At 33.3% G+C, this 20,657-nt stretch overlaps 3 protein-coding genes and 1 pseudogene across 3 annotated transcripts; 2 read left to right on the plus strand and 2 right to left on the minus strand.

Annotated features, from left to right (window-relative positions):
• Positions 1-1,164: 1,164 nt before the first annotated feature.
• CHUP1 (Hydroxyproline-rich glycoprotein family protein) lies at positions 1,165-8,214 on the plus strand. Its single transcript, XM_088213054.1, has 10 exons — positions 1,165-1,308; positions 1,409-1,663; positions 1,819-1,898; positions 2,052-2,804; positions 4,770-6,131; positions 6,237-6,368; positions 6,649-6,830; positions 7,072-7,183; positions 7,568-7,711; positions 7,950-8,214. The coding sequence occupies exons 2-10, from the start codon at positions 1,555-1,557 to the stop codon at positions 8,046-8,048; spliced, it is 2,973 nt and encodes a 990-aa protein (XP_088069180.1). The 5' UTR covers positions 1,165-1,308; positions 1,409-1,554; the 3' UTR covers positions 8,049-8,214.
• A 1,195-nt stretch (positions 8,215-9,409) lies between these two features.
• LOC110824212 (P-loop containing nucleoside triphosphate hydrolases superfamily protein) lies at positions 9,410-12,391 on the minus strand. Its single transcript, XM_022054785.2, has 7 exons — positions 12,048-12,391; positions 11,454-11,597; positions 11,282-11,356; positions 10,979-11,172; positions 10,715-10,886; positions 10,227-10,646; positions 9,410-9,661 (listed from the first exon to the last, which is right to left on the minus strand). Exons 1-7 carry the CDS (start codon positions 12,285-12,287, stop codon positions 9,530-9,532), a joined length of 1,377 nt encoding a protein of 458 aa, XP_021910477.1. The 5' UTR covers positions 12,288-12,391; the 3' UTR covers positions 9,410-9,529.
• Positions 12,392-15,611: 3,220 nt separating this feature from the next.
• LOC148268722 (U2 spliceosomal RNA) lies at positions 15,612-15,715 on the plus strand (annotated as a pseudogene).
• Positions 15,716-18,896: 3,181 nt separating this feature from the next.
• On the minus strand, positions 18,897-20,085 carry CLE12 (CLAVATA3/ESR-RELATED 12). Its single transcript, XM_088212303.1, has one exon. The coding sequence runs from the start codon at positions 19,537-19,539 to the stop codon at positions 19,198-19,200; it is 342 nt and encodes a 113-aa protein (XP_088068429.1). The 5' UTR covers positions 19,540-20,085; the 3' UTR covers positions 18,897-19,197.
• Positions 20,086-20,657: the final 572 nt, after the last annotated feature.

Here is a 20,657-nt window from a genome sequence, read left to right on the forward strand (position 1 = left end):
TTAACCGAGTAATTACTATAATAATTGTTCATAATGAAATAACTTTCCTCACTGAATAGTTAAAATAAAAAGGAAGATGTGGAGCAGTGAATATTTTCTTTTTATGGTTTTGTTAAGTGGGGTTATTGATTTTCTTTTTCCTTCTACAGTAGAAGTGTGGTTATGAATTCATTCATATCTGTATATGCTAATCCCACTTCTTTCATTTCAGAAGAAGCCAAAGGAAAGAAAGAGACAGATGAAAGGGATGTACTTTAACATTATCTTCTCCAACAACTGTTTGGCTTAACAAGCAGAGAGCTAATTTTTACTAGGGTTTTAGATTAGAGCCAAGAAACCAAACATGTGAGGTCAACCCCTCCTAAAAGTTTGGTTTGCCTTCTTTTATGTTTGGCTACATCTTGATATGCGCTCGCGTCCAGTAACTAAAAGGCTGGGAATTAAATTTCAGCCTCACTTTACTTTTCTCTTTTTCTGATTCTTGTGGGTAGCATAAGAAAAGAAAACTCCTTTGGAAGGGACCCACGGCTTGTTAATCTGTCCTCACTACTCATGTCATGATGTAGTTGGATAATCTGCGTTTTTTTAGTCCAAGATCAGTACTATGTAGGTCTTCTCTCCCTGCAGGACAAACTTGATCTGATGGCTATAAATTTATGCTCTTTGAATCAGAACCAGACGATAATGAAGATCCTTAATCAAAGATTTCTTGTGTGGATGTTGTGCTAATAGAAATTAATTATCCACATAGGAGGTAGAGTTGACGGTTGTGATTTGGTCTGTCATTTAATATCCTGTCTGAGTTGGGTTTCACTAAGTAGAAAGTTTAATTCGGTGAACTCCTACAAATATTTATCCAACTGAAATTTTCATTCAGAACTTCTGTTACCCCATTTAAAACCCATCTCGTGGTAATATTACAATGACAAGTTAACTTAAACAAGAAGTGAAGTGAAATGCTTAGTTACATATTCCTTTTATGGCACTTTACAAAATCTAGCTGATTAGCGGAAAATGAGAAAAATTACAGTTGCTAATGTCTCTTTCACTTCTTGGATTTGGCTGGTTTTAACTGTCTATGGTTCCTCTAAAGCTAAATGGTAAGTTTTTAGAGCAATTCTACATGCGTATTTGTCAATCCTTTTGGAGCAAAGCTGGCCACTGGTTATTAGTGGTTCCTGTAGCTCTTAGCATGACAGTTATGTCGGAATTCTACTGAGTGAGGACTTTTATACATACAAGAAATTTTTTTGAAAGGCCCATAAAATTGATAAGATGATAATGTTGCTGATACATTAATGTTTTCAGGTGGATATTTCTATTAGTTTATGTAAATATGGTCAAGTTCTTAAACCTGGGTTTTTCTTGATAATTGCAGTAACATTATCCTTCGTATGCTTTTATCCAGAAACTTTTGATTCTGGGTTTGAAGGAAACGATGGCTTGAGTTTGTTAGTAATGGGGTTGAAGAGAAATGGGTTGTGGGCTGTTCTGGGATTGCTTTATTTCTGTAGATGAGTGGAAGCAGAGAATTCTTCTATCAGCAATACCTACATGATAGTCAGGTTAGGTTTCCTGGTTGCTGCGTCAATTGCAGCCTATGCAGTTAAGCAGGTCAACCTCAATGCCTCCAAGTCGTCAGCTTCTTTAAGCAGGCCTTCAGGTTTTTATTACTCGTTGAGTTCGCTATTTGTTATTCATATGTTCTGTTTTGTTATTCATGTCAAAGAAAAACCATTGAAAATTTTCATCCATCAATTTTACCATAGAAAATTTTATTCTCTTACTCTGTGCTTCTATATGTGAGCTGGAACTTAGAAAATGGCGAGGCAAGCTTTGAAGAGGGTGGAAATAAAGAGCAGCTTACGTATTCTATTGATAACCTCGAAGAGAAGGATGTAAGTTGATATTGAAACTATTACCCAATTTTATTTTCTAACGACTGATAATTGTTTTACAATGTGATCACCTCCATGTTTCATATGTTGCCATATGGAGATAGAAGCTATTCTCAATTATTGTTTACCCTTCTAAATGATCAAACGTTGCAGGTGGAGGAGGAAGAGGAGGAAGAAGAGGTTAAATTGATTAGCAGAATATTCAACCGGGCTCATGGTAATGCACCAGATGTTGATGATGAAGACATTTTGCCTGAATTTGAAGACCTTCTATCTGGGGAGATTGAATACCCATTACCTACTAATAAATTCACTGCACCAGAGAAAGATAAAGTTTATGAAACTGAGATGGCAAACAATGCAAGTGAATTAGAGCGGTTGCGCAACTTAGTGAAAGAATTGGAAGAGAGGGAAGTAAAGCTAGAGGGCGAGTTGCTCGAGTACTATGGCTTAAAGGAGCAGGAGACGAATATTGTTGAATTACAAAGGCAGCTCAAGATCAAGACAGTTGAGATTGACATGCTCAATATTACTATAAACTCCTTGCAAGCTGAGAGGAAAAAGCTTCAAGAAGAAATTTTACGGAGTGCTTCTGTGAAGAAGGAGCTGGAGTTAGCGAGGAACAAGATCAAGGAGCTGCAGAGGCAAATACAGCTTGATGCTAACCAGACAAAAGGACAGTTGTTGTTACTCAAGCAACAGGTTTCTGGTCTTCAGGCCAAAGAGGAAGAAGCCATAAAAAAAAATGCTGAGGTGGAGAAGAAGCTGAAAGCCGTTCAGGAGTTAGAAGTAGAAGTTATGGAACTTAAGAGGAAGAATAGAGAGCTTCAACATGAAAAGAGAGAGTTAACTGTTAAACTGGATGCTGCTGAAGCAAAGATAACATCCCTCTCCAATATGACAGAGGTAACATTCCTGTAACAAAAATCCTATTTTTCTTTACTATCTTTTTTTTGAAATAAAAATAGTATGGTATGATTCATCCACATGCACCAAGAGGGTTCAAATCCATGTAGAATGTTATCTACATATCAATCAAAATGCCAATAAAGTTCCCAAAGTCCTCAAATGAATAGAGAGGATGACTATAATAAAAAAAAACTTAGGGTCTAGAACCATCTATGTTTTAGCATATCAAAATCATTTTTCACGCCCTCAAAAGCTCTCTTATTTTTTCCTTTTCATACCATCCAAACGTAGCAAGGGAAATATCAATAACATACTTTTTGACTCTCTTATTTCTGGTCCAGAGTTAGAATACAAGCTCTACCAGCCTCCTAAGCAAAAAAAGCAACATGGAGCATTAACTTTTCAGATTTCCTGAAATGGAAAATTAGTACCCATGGCTTCTTTTATTCAAATGATTGTAGAAAGATCTAATGGAGAAAGTCACTCTAGGATTAAGCATCCAAACTGGTTGGTCTCTACTCCCATTAGTTCTAACCCTAACAAGGGCTAGAAGAAGAGTCTCATACTCCCTAACTTCCTAATCATTGTGATTTCTTGTGATCTCTGCAGTCCACTCTCCCTTCCTCCACAGTGCCACTATATGACTCATGAATCAAGATACTCTTGTACCGAGTAATAGCATAGATCCAAGGGAATTGATCTCTGAGTATTCCATCCTCCAACTAGGCATCATGCCATAAGCTGATCATATATATTCCCTGTGCCAACCCTCCAGCTGATGCAATCTTAGAAATTACTCTTGCCCATATAGATTTTTCCCACATCCCATTCCCATGGAATCTAGATGGGAGCTTGATCTACCATCCTCTATCTATGGTCCCAAACTTCACTTCGATCACCCTCCACCAGAAACTACCATTTTCTTTCATCAATCACCAAAGTCATTTCTTTTGAAGAGTCATATTAAACTCTACCAAAGATCTCAAATCCAAACCTCATCCAACACCACAAGATGATGTTTTTTTTATCCTTCGTGTCTCCTCATAGAAATCTACACTGGATTGGTTCCAATCTCTTCTCCACACTCATGAGAACTGTCAATATGGATATGTAATAAATGAGAATGTTGGTCATAATGCTCTTAAAAAGTATGAGTCTTCCTCCTTTAGATAAAAAGTTCTCCTTCCATTTAGACCAACTCTTTTCAGACCTCACAGACACCAGGTCTCAAGTCGTCACATCTTGATATTAAGCACCTAATGGGAACTTGAAATATTTGAGTGGTAGGTCCATATTCCTGCATCCCAGAATCATAACTAATCTATTAGCATTCCTCCTATCACCCAATCTCACCAATTCAGACTTGACTAGGTTAATGTTGGGAGCAGAAAGAAATGTTTTCCAGCCTATCATAAATGGCCAAACAATATGAGTTTGCTCCTTCTGCTTTTGCTCTTCTATTAAGGCTAGACAATATGAGTTTTTCCCCATAACTTGGCATGTAAAATTGATGGGTTGATGAGAAACCATGCATGAATAGCCAAAATGACTACTCTTCTAAAACGGGGCATTTAAAAGCTGTTTTGTTTTCAGAAAGGAAATGTTACTTAATGAAGTGCACTTTTTGTTTTTTGGGTAATCACTTAAGTTATTGTATTTATTAACTACTAATTTTCATGAGCTAGAAAATTATGAGATAAAGTGGTAAATCTAGGGTAATCAATGACATGCACAGCAGATATATGTGGCAAGTAACTCTATTAAGCAAATAACTCTGCATCTGAACTGTCTCCACGTGATAATCAGATTTTACAACTAACCTGTCATTTTTGTCAAATTTCCTTATCACTTTTGTCTAAAGCTGAATGCTTCAGTTGGAGTTTATAGATCATATATATCATGCACTTGTCTAATGTGCCTGGCTAATGTCTCAAATCAATACCTGGGCTTCTGTTTTCTTAGAGTGAAATGGTTGCCAGAGCAAGAGTAGAGGTCAATAATTTAAGGCATGCAAATGAAGACTTGTTAAAGCAAGTTGAAGGACTTCAGATGAACAGATTCAGTGAAGTTGAAGAGCTAGTGTACCTCCGTTGGGTCAATGCGTGCCTGAGGTATGAGCTCCGGAACTACCAGACACCTGAAGGGAAAATATCAGCTCGTGATCTAAACAAGAGCTTGAGTCCAAAGTCACGAGAAAGGGCTAAACAACTTATGTTAGAATATGCAGGATCTGAACGAGGGCAAGGGGATACTGATATGGAAAGCAACTTTTCTCATCCTTCATCACCTGGGAGTGAGGATTTTGATAATGCTTCTATTGATAGTTCCACTAGTAGATACAGTAGTCTTAGTAAGAAGCCTAGCTTAATTCAAAAACTGAAGAAATGGGGGAAGACAAAAGATGATGCAAGTGCACTTTCATCTCCTTCAAGATCTTTCTCTGGAGGCTCACCAAGCAGGGTAAGCATGAGTCATCGACCAAGAGGTCCATTAGAAACCTTGATGCTGAGGAATGCAGGGGATAGTGTATCTATTACTACTTTTGGAGCAATGGAGCAGGAATCTGCTGACTCTCCTGAAACTCCAAAGCTTCGCGTTAGAACATCTTCAACTGACTCCCTCAATTCTGTTGCATCATCTTTCCAGTTAATGTCAAAAACGGTTGATGGAGTTATGGAGGAGAAATATCCTGCATATAAAGACCGGCATAAGTTGGCCATGGAAAGGGAGAAACAGATTAAGCAAAAAGCAGATCAAGCAAGAGCTGAGAGGTTTGGTGACAATTCTAAATTTGAATCTAGGGACAAGGCAGAGAAAGAAAGACGAGTAATCCTACCACCAAAGCTTGCTCAAATAAAGGAAAAGGCAGTTACTTCTGGTGATTCAGGTGATCAATCTGATGGTAAGGCTGTTGATTCTCAAATGATAAGCAAGATGAAACTTGCAGAGATTGAGAAGAGGCCTCCTAGAGTGCCTAGGCCACCTCCTAAACCATCAGGTGGTGCTCCAAATGGTACAAATACCAATACTTCAATTGGGGTGCCTCCACCGCCACCCCCTCCCCCAGGTGCCCCACCACCCCCACCTCCGCCTCCTGGTGGACCACCCACACCTCCACCCCTGCCTGGAAGTTTAGCTAGAGGAGCAGGAAGTGGTGATAAAGTTCACCGAGCTCCCGAACTTGTTGAATTTTATCAGACATTGATGAAGCGAGAGTCAAAGAAAGAAACACCATCTTTACTTCATTCATCAACTAATACATCATCGGATGCTAGAAGCAACATGATTGGGGAGATTGAAAACAGATCAACATTCCTCTTAGCTGTATGTTAACTTTAGCCTTCTCCTTTCACAGGTCATCTAATTTTGACCTTGAAATATAGAAGTTTGTTCTTCAACCTAACACTAAAATCTATGGGCTGGATTCAGGTAAAAGCTGATGTGGAAACACAAGGTGATTTTGTCCAGTCCTTAGCAACTGAAGTGCGAGCAGCTTCCTTCACCAACATCGAAGATCTGGTAGCTTTTGTGAACTGGCTAGATGAAGAACTCTCCTTCTTGGTAGGCAACGATAAATATTTTCCGCTAAATTATGCTTTTTCATCTGTCAAAATAATCTGTGGTCTAAATTCTCTTTTTATTATGGAAGAGCAATATTGAGGAAAGATGAATGATTATATAATTTTGCACGTTTACCACACTTTGGATTTTCATAATTTTTATTTCAAAATATTCATTTGAACAAAAACATGTATGTTTTTTATTTTTCAAAATCTTGTTGCACCAAGTAAATGAACATAAAAACTAAATACATCTATGCTTTTCTCTTTCTTATAATTAGGTTGATGAACGGGCAGTTCTCAAACACTTTGACTGGCCTGAAGGAAAAGCTGATGCATTAAGAGAGGCAGCTTTTGAATACCAGGACCTAGTTAAATTGGAAAAACAAGTCACCTCTTTTATTGATGATCCCAACCTCCCATGTGAAGCTGCTTTGAAGAAGATGTACAGACTACTTGAAAAGTAGGTGCATTCTTCTTTCGGATGTTATTTATTTTTTAGATAGATCACAATGATGACTGAAAAAATGATATTTCCAAATCCTAATGTGACATGCCAATCTCTATCATGTTACAGAGTTTAATATCAATTCATGAGCTTTGAGGTTGAAAATTTTCCTCAACATTTTGTACAATTATACAGTTGGAAGATAACTACCTGTCAACAACTTGATTCATTCTCTTTATTCTTTTATACTTTGCAGAGTGGAACAAAGTGTATATGCCCTCTTACGTACAAGGGATATGGCCATTTCACGGTATAGGGAATTTGGAATTCCAACTAATTGGCTACTAGATTCAGGGCTTATCGGCAAGGTATTGTTACCAGCTTCAACAGATCTCATCATTGCTAATTCTAGGGCTGGTTGTTAGATCTTTGTGTACAAGTTAGGACTTAAGCAACAGAAATTGTGTTATACTTACCAGAGAATTGTCTGCAAATCCAGACTCTATAAGGAGGATTCTATAGCAAGTTTGGCTCCACCATTTGTACAATTGACTACATTAGTAATAGATAATTGACTTTACAAGGATATGACTTGCCAGCAAAGACTGTAGCTTCCCTGTGTCAAGTGATCTTAGAACCTAAGAGTTACGTTGATGCTTGTTGGAGTCTTAACTAAGCATAAAAATTTCTCTGGTTATAGACGTTGTCTCTGTGCCACAACAAAATTGAGATGTTCTATTTCTCCATTGCAGATCAAGCTCTCGTCTGTGCAATTGGCAAGGAAGTACATGAAACGTGTAGCTTCTGAACTTGATGCAATGGATGGACCTGAGAAAGAGCCAAACAGAGAGTTTTTGCTTCTGCAAGGTGTTCGTTTTGCCTTCCGAGTTCACCAAGTACGTATACTTTCATGTTTTGGTTGATTTTATTCCATATTCAAGTTTTACAGAAAGAGAGATGGGACACTGCCCTGGCCACTTCTATTTTGTGTTTAGTATTGAATTTTGGTGGGTGTCAATGTTGCTGAAGGAGAACCTACCAAATTAGGATTTCATTCTCTAAATTTCGGATGTGTATTAGATGAAATTTCCTTTGAAATATGCAAGTAAAATATTGATTGGGATCTTTCTGCAGTTTGCCGGGGGCTTTGATGCAGAGAGCATGAAGGCCTTTGAAGAACTAAGGAGCCGTGTCCATAGCCAAATGGAGGGAGGCAATAAACCAGAAGCATAAGAGTTTTGTTCCTTTTTACCTTGGCTTTTACCTATTCCGTGTTCATTCTTATATGGAGTTCTATATTTCATTTCTTCATCTAATCATAATTACATATCATATAGAGTGGATGTTGTACAATTACAATTTCATTAGTAAAACACACCTTATACTTCAAAACCTTTCAGTTCAAGCCAATTTTTATATGAAGCAAATTACTAACTCTATAGATTCTTCTTTTTAAAAAATCACTAACTAGATTAAGGAACCAACCTTGGTTTAATGGCAAAGTCTTCTTTGCGTCATGATGAAGTTCATATTTAAAAGCAGACAATCATGTTAAATAGATTTCAAGAATAAAAGGGTTGTTCCACAATTTCTAATTATGTCGGTACTTTTACTCAATGTTAACTTGTCTAAATGAAATCATAAAATATCTAACTTAATTTGAAATGAAATTAACTTAGAAGTAAAATGTTTTTTTTATTCAACATCCTTAGTAAAATGGTTTTCAGAAAATTATGACTTATTTATATTTTATTTTAATTCCTACTCAATGAAATTAAAAATCAAACCAAACTCAACCCAAGTACTAATTCTGGTTCTGATTTTAGCAAGATTCTGAAGATTAATTTTAAATGGGCAAGAATTTTAAAATTCAAACATAAGATGAAACAGGTTTGTCAGTTTAACACAAATAGCTAGTATTTAAGAAATGAAGTTTAATAATAATGAGAGAACATTGAGATTGTAGAAATTACTACTTCATAACTTAGAAAATTGATAAGTATATAAAGGTCAAACAGAGGTGAGAAAGTTTTCAAAAATTTTCTTCCTAATTTTTCATTTTTACGGATAAACCATATACGAGAACATCTCGCCATGCTTGTGAACTTGGCACATAAAGAACAAACCTTGTCCTATGATACTTCTTTAAGAAGCAACATTTTGATACACCCGTACTTTAGTTAGTACCGAGGAGCAATTGGTTGAAGAAGTGTTTGATACTCGCACTATACTTAAGTTAGTACAAGCAGCAATTAGTTGATGAATTATTATAAATAACATGGTAGAATAATGACCCTATTGAGATATGGATTATGCACCTCTATACATTTTAGAAAGCATATTTTGATACTGGGACATTCTCCACATTACTGTTAAAAATAGTGAAAGTTGGAAGATTGAGGGTATTGGGAAAGCATGTCTCAAGATCCAAAATGGTGTGTCGTGAGGAAGCTTATTGATGTGATGTACAATCTATAAACACTATGCTTATCTGACTTGAAGAAAAATCAGATTTTGACAAGTACTCAGCTTGGCTAGACCAATGAGTTAAACTCCATGCACCACTGCCATATGTTACTTAGATAATACCAGTATTTACCAGAGAATGCACCATAAATTTCATTACTGATATCGGGAGCATCAAGTTCTGCACCCACGTTAAGGGATGAAAATGCAGCATGATCTATGCAAGGGGAAAGCTTTACAATTAATCATCATATCATGGTAACTACTAGATTTCTGTCAACAAATTTGGCACCTCCAACTTTTCCTTGAATTCCCGGTGGCAGATGAATAACTCGTCTCTGGTCCCCTGCTTCCACCAACAACTCGGATCCTCCCCTAAACTGCACAAGTCAGATGACTAAAGAATCATTGTCTGCAGAGGAAGATATGTTTAACATCACAATGTAACCCACAGAGCTAAATGTCCAAGGGATGATTGTTTCAGCTAACTGAGGAAGAACATGTCAAATTAACCAAATGGCCTTTAATATCATTTACTTCTGCAAAACCTGGAATTTCCTGTAGAATTTCTCCATAAAAAGTTTAACTACTTGCATATCCTTTGGTTGAAAGGCTTTTTCAGGATACTAACAGCCTATTGATTAAATTCTCATTCCAGTTCTAATTAATTCCTAGAAGTAAGAACTGAAATTCCACCCTCCAAAGAATTCAAAGTGGTGGAGGGGGGAGGATAGCTTTGACACAAAAGATTACATTCTATTTTATTCATATTGATACTAAAATGAAGTTTAGAATTAAGAATTAGTTAGGAACATATTGTATGTAAATTGAACCAAGCAGGAACATTATTTACTATATGCAACACTTAACATTTCATTAAAGGTAAAAACTAGAAACCATAAGTTAAAGATATGGTAAACATGGAATTCAAGGATATGAACATACTTGGTATAACTTGATTTCTGATTTATCAAAACCTGGCATGAAAAGGGTTACTAATTTTTTGGCTGCCTCAAACTTTACTGGTGGTGTCATGCTAATGCATCGACTTGTTGGAAGATTGAGGACATATCTAGCATTTTCACTGGCATTGTTTAGAAGTATTTCATTCCAGTCTAGAGGGCTGCTTGCTGAGATATTCGGAGTAAAAGCAAATGGCAAAGGCGAAAACATTTCTTTGACCTTTCCTTTGGATTCGCTGTTCAAATTGGGAGAATCAGGAGCAACTGCACCAGAAACCTGTGCACCAGCTTGGATGGTACAACCCCAATATCGCAATGCAGAATCCACTGAAGCTGGATTGTTTGGGTCCATCACAAGAAAGCAGCCAAATTTAGAAGGTTCTGAAAAGCCAGAAGCTCCTCTCTGCAGGTTGTAATCAATACAGAATCTTATTGGATGTTACCACAGTGACAAATAAATCAGAGCCATACCTCCAATAAACGTTCCAGAGAGTCCAATATTTCTGAACTCATTTTTCCGTTGAGAAGGGACTTGTTGCTGCTTATGCTCATGGTCTCATCAACAAGCCTCAGTAGTGACGGACTAACCAATCTCCCAATATCAGTCTTCTCGGCCAAGCTCCTCAAATATTTCAAGTAAAGTCTGATAATATTAATGTTACAATGATCATGTTAGTGAGGCCCGATGAGTAAAGGAGTGTGAGAGGGGAGGAACAGAAAGCCACACCCACACACCTTCCTTTACTGCTTGCTCCTACCATCCGTATAGTTTCCTCAGTGCTGCTACCGTCGTATATTACTATGTCAAATTTATCCTTTTGGTGGTTTGTTTGAGCGACATTCCCAAGAAACCCTACAAGCCTCTCAAGTGCTAATGCTGAAAAGATGGAATCCATACCAAGGAGCACACCAAGCTCTTTACCAACCACCTATTTAGAAGATTGATGCCAAAGAGGTTATCCATAGATAAAAAATCCATGGAAACTAAACCGTTTAGGTGACATTACAATGAAATGCAATGCAATAGTACATACCCACCCCTTCAAGAATTCCTTGGGTCAAATTAAGATGCTTATCTGCTTGCTTCAGCCGATCAAGAGGTTCAAGAAGCATCTGCAATTTTTCAAGAATAGCTCATCCTCTGTCCAGAACTTCCAGAAATAAAAATTAAAGATTCATTGTGCATGCCAAACAAACAAAAGGAACCCACTTTAGTTGTTTCCAACCTAACTGCTGAGAGGTTGTTGCTGCATGTGACAGGAGAAGGTCCAATCTTATGCCCTAGAAGGTACTCTGCAGTAGGGTCTTGTGTTTGTATCACCAAGCATGTACTATATCCAGCTATTGCATAATGCTGTATGGCATAAATTAGGTAGAAGAAAGATGAGAAGAGATTAAGCAGCTGTTCTCAAATTTAAAGTCACCAAAGCTTCACTAAGAACATAAATTCATTCCTGTTCAACTTCAACTCTGACAAGTTACGAAAGAATGTATGAATACTCGTTTCCTAAAGTTCCTACAAAAAAAAAAAGGATTTTTTCATATTAACAACCAAAACTTTATCACCAACTAAAACCCAATCCATCTAGTACAAAGAAACCCACTACACAAATGCTCTTCAAACCCCACAAGCCAAAATCTAAAGTGTGTTATATTGCACTCTCCTGCATCATAACAATTTTAGATCGCACTAACAGAAAGAATTCAACTGAATGTTACTGCATCACAATAATTTGCAGCTGAGAAAATCGCAAAATCAACCCAACAGGAAAAAGAGAAAAGCAACTTTAAAACTCAAAGACACCTGAGCAGCGAATACAGCAGAGGTGGTCTTGCCAGACCCACCTTTGCCCAAAAACGTAATCAATCTTGTTGACCGTTGAGAAGAATTAGCATTATCTTTGTCCTCTACAGAAGGAGAAGAAGAAGAAGAGACTGAGACGAACAGAGATCGATATGTCGTTGAGCATGATTTTGTGGAACGATGTGGAAGGGTGGAATTAGGAGTTAGTGGGAGGAAGGAAGAAGCGAGCAAAGAAACCATTTACTGATTCCTTTTCTCAGAGAGTGGTTTTGAATTGGGGAGGAAGGTGGAGAACTTTTTGGGCTGAGAAATCTAAACAAGGTTTACACATGTTCTTACCAGTAACTAATTGTTAGGTTTATAATTCATACGTGACCTTTGCAAGGATTAATGTTACGGTAATAATAACGAAGTAATAAATAAGAATATTGTTTAATTAAATTATTGATCTTATTTTATCATTTTTTAAAAAAAAAATTGTTAAAATTTTTATTCTATGAATTAGAATAAGAACGTAACATAAATAAAATATAAGTTTAAATAAAAAGAAAATTATAATTATAATTATAATTCAATAACTTAATATTTTGTTATAAATTTAATTATGCATTAAACCAAATGCAACTTTATGCTGAATTAATATTTATATGTTTTAGTAAATAATTACGTATATATTATGTTGGGATCATGAATTGTAGGAAAGCGAGTTGAATGGGTATAACATAATCATGCGTATTTGATGCACACAATTTACTGTTTAATGTTATGGGAATATATATGTTCAATTGAGAATTTTCTTTTAGTGAATACATATGATGTGTTTATTTTTTATTTTGTATTTTATTCTACACCTCACTAATTCATATTCATATTCATATATATATATATATATATATATATATTAATTACAATAATAATAAATATATTGTGAAGAACTTAAAAGATCATTTTTCTCATATATTTACATTTTTTATACTTAATAATTTTTTACTTTTTATAAATATTAAGTAAGAAAAACATTTCATAAACTAAAATGTTTAATTTATTCATTAAAATATTTTCAGATATATTTTTTTAATTTATATAGATACTCCAAGATAATCTATCGAATGCAGCTCATATATACCACGAGTAAGAGATTCAAAATAAAAATTTTCATTGTTTCTCTTTTAAAAAATTAGGTTAAAAAAAACTATTATTATTTCTTAAAATTTTTTATAATAAATTAATGATAAAAGTTTTTTTACAGGATAATAAAATTTTTTGTGTTGTAAAATATTAGGAGACATTCTAATAGTATACTATTATTTGATATAATAATCAAAAGTTTGATTAGAAAATATAACTTGGATTATTCAATCTAGAAAATTAGATTTGTCATCATAAAACAAAACACTTATTAATCCAAATCAAATACCAACACTTAATTTGATTAAATCTAATTTTCATGCGAATATATTTGTGTAAATTTAAATTTAAATTTTATTTCCAATAACCCTCATGTGTAATAGCCAGCTGAGTACAAAAGAAAAGAAAAAGAACGTTAATTTTCTTTGTAAATGCGAGTTGAATGATATGTATATTTGAGTAAGTCTGTTTTAATTTGAGAACTCTGTAAATCTATAAGTGTGATTTGAATTGAGAACAATAATTAAATCAGAAGAGTGGAGATTAGAATATACTTCATGTGATGATTTATTTTATTATGCATTTCGATTGTGATACTTATTTGACATTTTCTTGATAATAAATATTATTACGTTTTATATATTACGTGAATGTATCTATATAAATTTTCATTATAGAATCTTTTTTTTTACTGAACTCCTAAAGTTCACTTCAATTCACTCTCCATCCAGGTCAGAGAAAGTTCAAAATCAATTAAAGATGATGAAGAAAATTTTATTAATTTTTATTTTAATATTACAAATTAATTTAGATATCTCAAATATTTGTAAATAAATAATTATCCAGTCATAAGTAATGTATATTAAAGTATAGTTCTGCTACATATTTAATATTTATTTATTCAACTAGTTGAAAATATTGTGCTAACATCCTTACTCATTGACATTGGGGTTCGGGCTATTACACGTGGTATCAAAACACACGTTCCTCGGAACCAACCTTTGTGACATGAGGTGTAAGAAGTTTAGGAGGTTTAAGACCAGTAAAATTTAGGAGAATGACCTTTAAAAAATATTTTAGACCTCATCTGAACTATTTGTCTAAACGATAATAGGGGAATAGTATTCCACAAGCTTAACGATAGAAACCACATAGGCTACTTGATGGCAAACTTAGAACTCCACAAATTAGGAGTTTAACTTGAAGTTAACGGACAATGATACATAACCAACCATTATCGTTGAAGTTCATAAGTGTTAAGGAAAATCATTAGAGCCTTAATCTTTTATTGACCTATAGACCTCGTAAAGCCAAATGACTGCAACAAAAATCCCTTAGAAGGAAAAAAATTCCCTAGTGTGAGAAATTTTCCTATGTAGTAAGAAGATTCTCTTAGATTAAAAAAAAATTCATAGCTGGGAGATTTCCGGTACGAGAGCAACATTTCTTAAATAAGAGAAATCCCTTAGGTGAAAAGAAAATCTCTCAAATGAGAAAATTTTCCACTATGAAGAAATTTCCAAAATGAGAGAACCCCTAAATAGATATACTCCATATAACAAACCCTAAGCTGATAAGAATCAGATGACGATTTAATTTTTTAAGAATTCTCCTTGCATCCCTCTAAGAAAAGAAATACTCTTACTGTTCCAAAATTATTTTTCAACTTCGTTTAGAGACTTCAATAGTGATTTCGAATCCTATGGAAACAAATAACTAAATCCTTAGGAAATAAATTGAACATCTAACTAGAATCCTCTTTTATAAGAGTTTTAGTACTCTTAGAAAATTCCGTAGGTGAGGGGTATAACCATAGGAGCTGTCTTCTCATTCAACTATTCAGAAAATTTTCAACATGTTTCTTATCAAAGTAGTAAAGTAGAAGCGTGATGAACTACCATCATCACACAAAGATGATTTTTTTCTTCAAACACAAAAGAGTAAATTGATAGTGTGATAAACTAGTGACTTGTATCTTAAGGTTATATTTAAGAGCAATCTCTTAAAATTCTTGAAAACTTGGAGTGTACTTTTGAGAATTATAATTAAATGTAATTGTTCGCAATAAAATTAATGATTGACTGTGCTATTAAAAGAATTCCTAATCATCTTCAAAGACAATTATCGATTCTATAACTCTTTAAGTCTATTTCAACCAATTACATTTTAATTGTTAAAAGTTAGAAAACTAATAAATTAAATTAGATACTTGAAACTTAAGGATTAATATGGTCTTAGGTGAAATAATATTTCTCTAACTATACTAAATATTTTCAAGAAAATTTGAATAAAACACCATTAAACTTAATCTTTAAAACTAAGAAACACACTCGTAAGCGAAATCTCTAAAGGACATATTCTGGTAATAGAAACATTAACATGACACTAGAGAAATATAAAAACAATTAGACATCAAAGATTCCCCTTTAAACAAACATATCTTTCTCAGCTTTTTGGCTAAGATCAAGTGTAGTATCTGTGGACGGAAATATATTAGAATATATGAATGGTTGTTTTAAGGTTCTCGCAAATAAAATTTTAAAAGATCAAATCTCATAAGAAAAGAGGAGATTTCCACACGAGATAAATTTTTCTAAGTGACAGAAATCCTCCTATAGAGATAGACATCTCCCTAGTGAGAGAAAACCTCTCATAATAAAATATTTATCCAAGTAGGGCGATGAGTGATTCTAATTTTTTGATGTGCGATTTTAGAGGACCCAAATTGTTTTGAAGGGGAAATATTTGTAATACTCAGCTGGGTATAAAAGAAAAAAAATGTTAAATTTCTTTATAAATCCGAGTGGAGTGATATGTGTGTCTGAGTAAGTCTGTTTTAGTTTGAGAACTCTATGAATTTATAAGTATGATTTAAAATGAGAACAAGAATTATATCAGAAAAGTGAGGATTAAAATATGCTTCGTGTGATGATTTCTTTTATTGTGTATTTCGATTGTGATGTTTGTTTGATATTTTTTTAATGATAAATATTATTACATTTTATATATTGCATGAATGTATGTACGTAAGTCTCTATTATAATTTTTTTTTTCTTATTGAGCTCGTGAAACTCACTTCAATTCACCCTCATCTAAGTAGAGGAAGTCCAAGATCAATAAAAGATGACCAAAAAAAATTTATTAATTTTTATTTTAATATTATAAATTAATTTAGATGTTTTAAATATTTATAAATAAATAATTATTCAGTAACAAGAGATGCGTATTAAAATATGATTCTACTGTATATTTAATATTTATTTGTTTTATTAGTTGAAAATATTGTGGTAACTCTGTACTCACCAACATTGAAGTTCGGACTGTTACATCATACTCTAATATTATACTTAAAATTATAATATCATATTTTAATTTTTTTCTTTTTTTTTGCAAAAAAAATAATGATCATAATTTTATTGAATCGGTAATAAAAAAAAATTAAAAAACTCGATAGTAAACTTATTCTTCTAAAATCTCTGGTTTATTTGATTTCTTTATTTATACAAGACTTATTTTTCTGACTCAATATAAATTACATATATTTTTTTTTAAAAAATATAATTTTATCATAAATTATTTTGAATGTTTCAAAAAAAATATAAAATAGTAACAATATTATTCCACAATATATACAAACACAAGAAACCAAGCCTTTAAACTAATATACCTATCAAATAAGACATAAATGAAAAGCATTTGTGCATAAAGCTACCCCACAACTGAACACACTTTATGTGAATATTTGGAATGTCCACTATCATCCCCAAGAGAAAACCAATTATACACCTTTGTATACACTATGCTATTTGCTTTCTTACCCATCACAAGAATGCTTGTTAATTGCTCACCTTTAATGCTCGAATACTCATCACTATTATATACATGACAAATTTTATCCCGTTAAATTCGATCGCTATTCAAAATGATAATATATTCTAAATGATTTAAGTTTGATTTAAATTCAAATTACGTACTAAATATTTATAAGATGATATATGTACATTATAGTAACTTAATTATTATAAATTAATACTATTGTAATTGATAAAATTAAACTCAAAATAAATATAATAAAGGAAACATCATGTCCTCAAAGACATTATCATTGAATGGATATTATAAAGCTTGAAAGTTATTTACTTGTTACTTACAAAATGTTGGTAATTATTATTTATTATTACTGTCCACTTCTAAGCTGGAAAAATATATGGGCGTTCACCATCACCAAATACCTAATTCAATTACATTGGTAAGAAATTATAAGACCTTCTTCTTTTTTCCCTACTAAATCGATTTATAATTATGGCAAAAGATTATACCAAATCTATAAATTCCTATTCATATATATATATATATGTATATATATTAATAGTGGTACGTAGATATAGTTAATAAAACTAGGGTGGTTAACAAATCTATTGAGATATCTAGTAATTGATTTATTAATGTAATTAGTGGTTTATTGGGTTGGTTAAATATATACAATAAAATTTTTTATTAAATTTTTTTTTAAAAAAAAAGGGTATCTGGTACTGATAATTTTCAATATTAAAACATATGAAAAAAAAGAATTGGGTTAAATATATAAATTTTATTATCGAAAAATAAAAATAAAAATAAAATAATGGCAAAATGATAAAACTTTATAAGTTGAACTGATTAATTTTAATTGAAATTATTAGCTTGACTGTTTGTCCAATTCTTATGCTTTCTAGTTTGATATATATATTTATCAAATTAGATCAGTAGTTATTAGGTTCATAATCAAACCTGTTAAATTGCTCATTCAATCGGAGTTTAATAAGTAGATGGTCCTAGGTGAGACATCTCTCTCTCTCTCTCTCTCTCTCTCTATATATATATATATATGTATATATATAATGTAAAATAAGTTGATATAAGTTAGATAATGGGCGACTGAGAGAGTACAACTCTTTAGACTTGTTCCTCCAACAAAATTGTATAGCACCAAGTTAAACTGTATATGTGTGTAAAAGGGTAGATATGTGGTGCATATATCAAATAACTGTTATATTGTTTAGCATGATTACTGCTATATTTTGACCATATAACCTTTTCTTATAAAGAATTTAAACCCACATCATGAAAATATTTATGTTTTTCTTAAATGCATAAATAGTAGTTAAAAGTAAATTGTAAAAATGTGGTAATAAGGTTGTTTTTTTTAAAAAAGAATAAAAAATAATTTTTGCTCATACAATGCATATACATATAGATGTCGTTTTTACATATATGTACATGTGTGTATGAAATTAAATCAGCACATTTTTACTTAGGAAACAAATCCTTCAAGTTCAGAATACATACAATAAGCTAATAGATTGTTTATGGCACACCCAACAGTCAGAAAGGGGGAAGTAGATTTTACCGACCAGAGAGACGTTCATATGGCACCAAATTTTGTCATATTGCTTTCGTTAATCTTCAAAGAAAACAAAAGGTTTTACCCTAACCAACCAACCAACCTAGCTATCTCATTTCTGTCATTTTGCTATATAATATATATATATATACATACATATCTCCCTGCCGTGCCGTCACAGCTACTCATGCCTTGCTTTGAAATTTAATTTCACAAACGATTTATCAAGTGCCATCATAACAATTAATTAGATTACTTTCATCATTAAATGAAGTACTCCTTCCAGGGTTATCGTGCACTTTAATGAATTAACTAAAACAAGTTCTCAGGAGAAAAAAGAATGAAAACTCAATACGTATTTTCTTTTTATGGTTAAATATTATACAACAAATTGATATAATACATGTACAAACTCAAACCCATCTCAACATCATATACCATAATCCATAATAATCTGAATTATGATTTCACGAATCAATCAGTATTATAAAAGAAAGAAAGAGAGAGAGATGATCACCCGATAGAAACACCATACAAAATAAGCTTTCAGTACTTACCATTTCTCAGCTTTCTCTTTCTTTTTCTTAATTTCTTTATGTTTCTTTTCCTTTTGTTTTCACTGACCTTTTGAAGAAACCATCAATGGTGTAATGGGTTTGGTCCAGTGGGGACGAGACGCTTTTCCACGCCGTAGCGGGGATCAATCTCGTCGTCAACTGGTTGAGGTTGCAGCTTCTTGTGATCCGACGTCTTCCGTGGATGTCTCCGATCATGGCGCCGTTGGTTTTGTCGAAAGGGAGTGAAGTCAAACTTGGTTGATAGAACTTTTCTGGGAATCAAACGGTGGTTATGATGAGATGATGAAAAGGTTATGATAGTAAGGTTTGTAGGGTTGATCTTGAAAGTGTAGAAGTCATGAAGCAGGAAGAATAAGAGAGAAAGGCAAAGAATGAGGAAGAAGATCAGTTGAGAGATTTTCATGGAGGAAGAGTAAGAGAAATAGAGTGAGAAGAGGAAGCATGGAGAAGTAGTAAATAATTATCAAGGGAGATTTAGATTTGAATAGTTGACAGATTTCTCTTGAGAGGGTTTTTGACCTAATTAATCAACCAAAAATATACACAATACCAACAAGAGAGGGTTTGAAAAATTGGTTTTGTTTTTGGGTTTCATATAAGACTTGAGAATACTTTTGTATATTCACACCTTGAAACTATATATGTGAGAGAAAGAGAGAATTTGGAGGGGTAGACCCTTTGTAAAATAATGAAACTTGCTTAGAAATCAAGAAACAAAAAGAGTCATCATAACAAGATTTCAAATATTGAATTATAATATGGTTGATTATGGTTATTATTGTGAATAATATTTTTCAATATAACTTCTAAGTCATACGTAAATAATGTCTAAATGTAATACCCTCTTGTCATCATATAGATTCATGGTGGGTTCCAACAATGGAAGATCCAGAGACATATGTATGTATATATGTGTGCCCATTAAATATTATAGGCTATTGAGTGAGTGTGGGGAATCGGCAATCCATATTTTCTGTGGACAAAGCAATGTATGTATGAATTACCAGTAAATGTAGTAAAAGAAAAAGAAATGATGAATCCTTTTTCCAAATTCTAGAAGTGAAAGATGCATCATTTTATGTCGTTTAATTATACAAGAGCCATCTCTTGATCACTACTCAAATGGTTTTTATTGATCCCGTAAATGGTAATATTACAGATCATCCTTGAAAAAAATAATGAATTTTTAGGTGTACCAGGCCAGTAAATTCTCAAAATTTTAAATAATTATATTTAATATATTTTAATTATATGTATGTTGTTTTTATTAATTAACGTAGTGTATATGATTCAACCAAAAAGAAGAGAACAATGGGCTGCAAAATCTAGATATTGAAGTCCATTTGAATCCACACTGCAATTATTCACAGGCTTCTAAATGGGCCCCCCACCCCCCCGTTTGGGTACAAGAGCCCAGTTAGCCACCAAGCTGATAGTTGCTCATCGCTACGCTATTCGTAGATCATTAACCAGACAAACCAACATCACCAAAGACGACGTCGTTTCAATTTGAGCATCGTC

The sequence above is a fragment of the Carica papaya genome, chromosome 2 (genome assembly GCF_054855325.1).
Source record: "Carica papaya isolate Zhongbai chromosome 2, ASM5485532v1, whole genome shotgun sequence".
Taxonomy (NCBI): Eukaryota; Viridiplantae; Streptophyta; class Magnoliopsida; order Brassicales; family Caricaceae; genus Carica; species Carica papaya.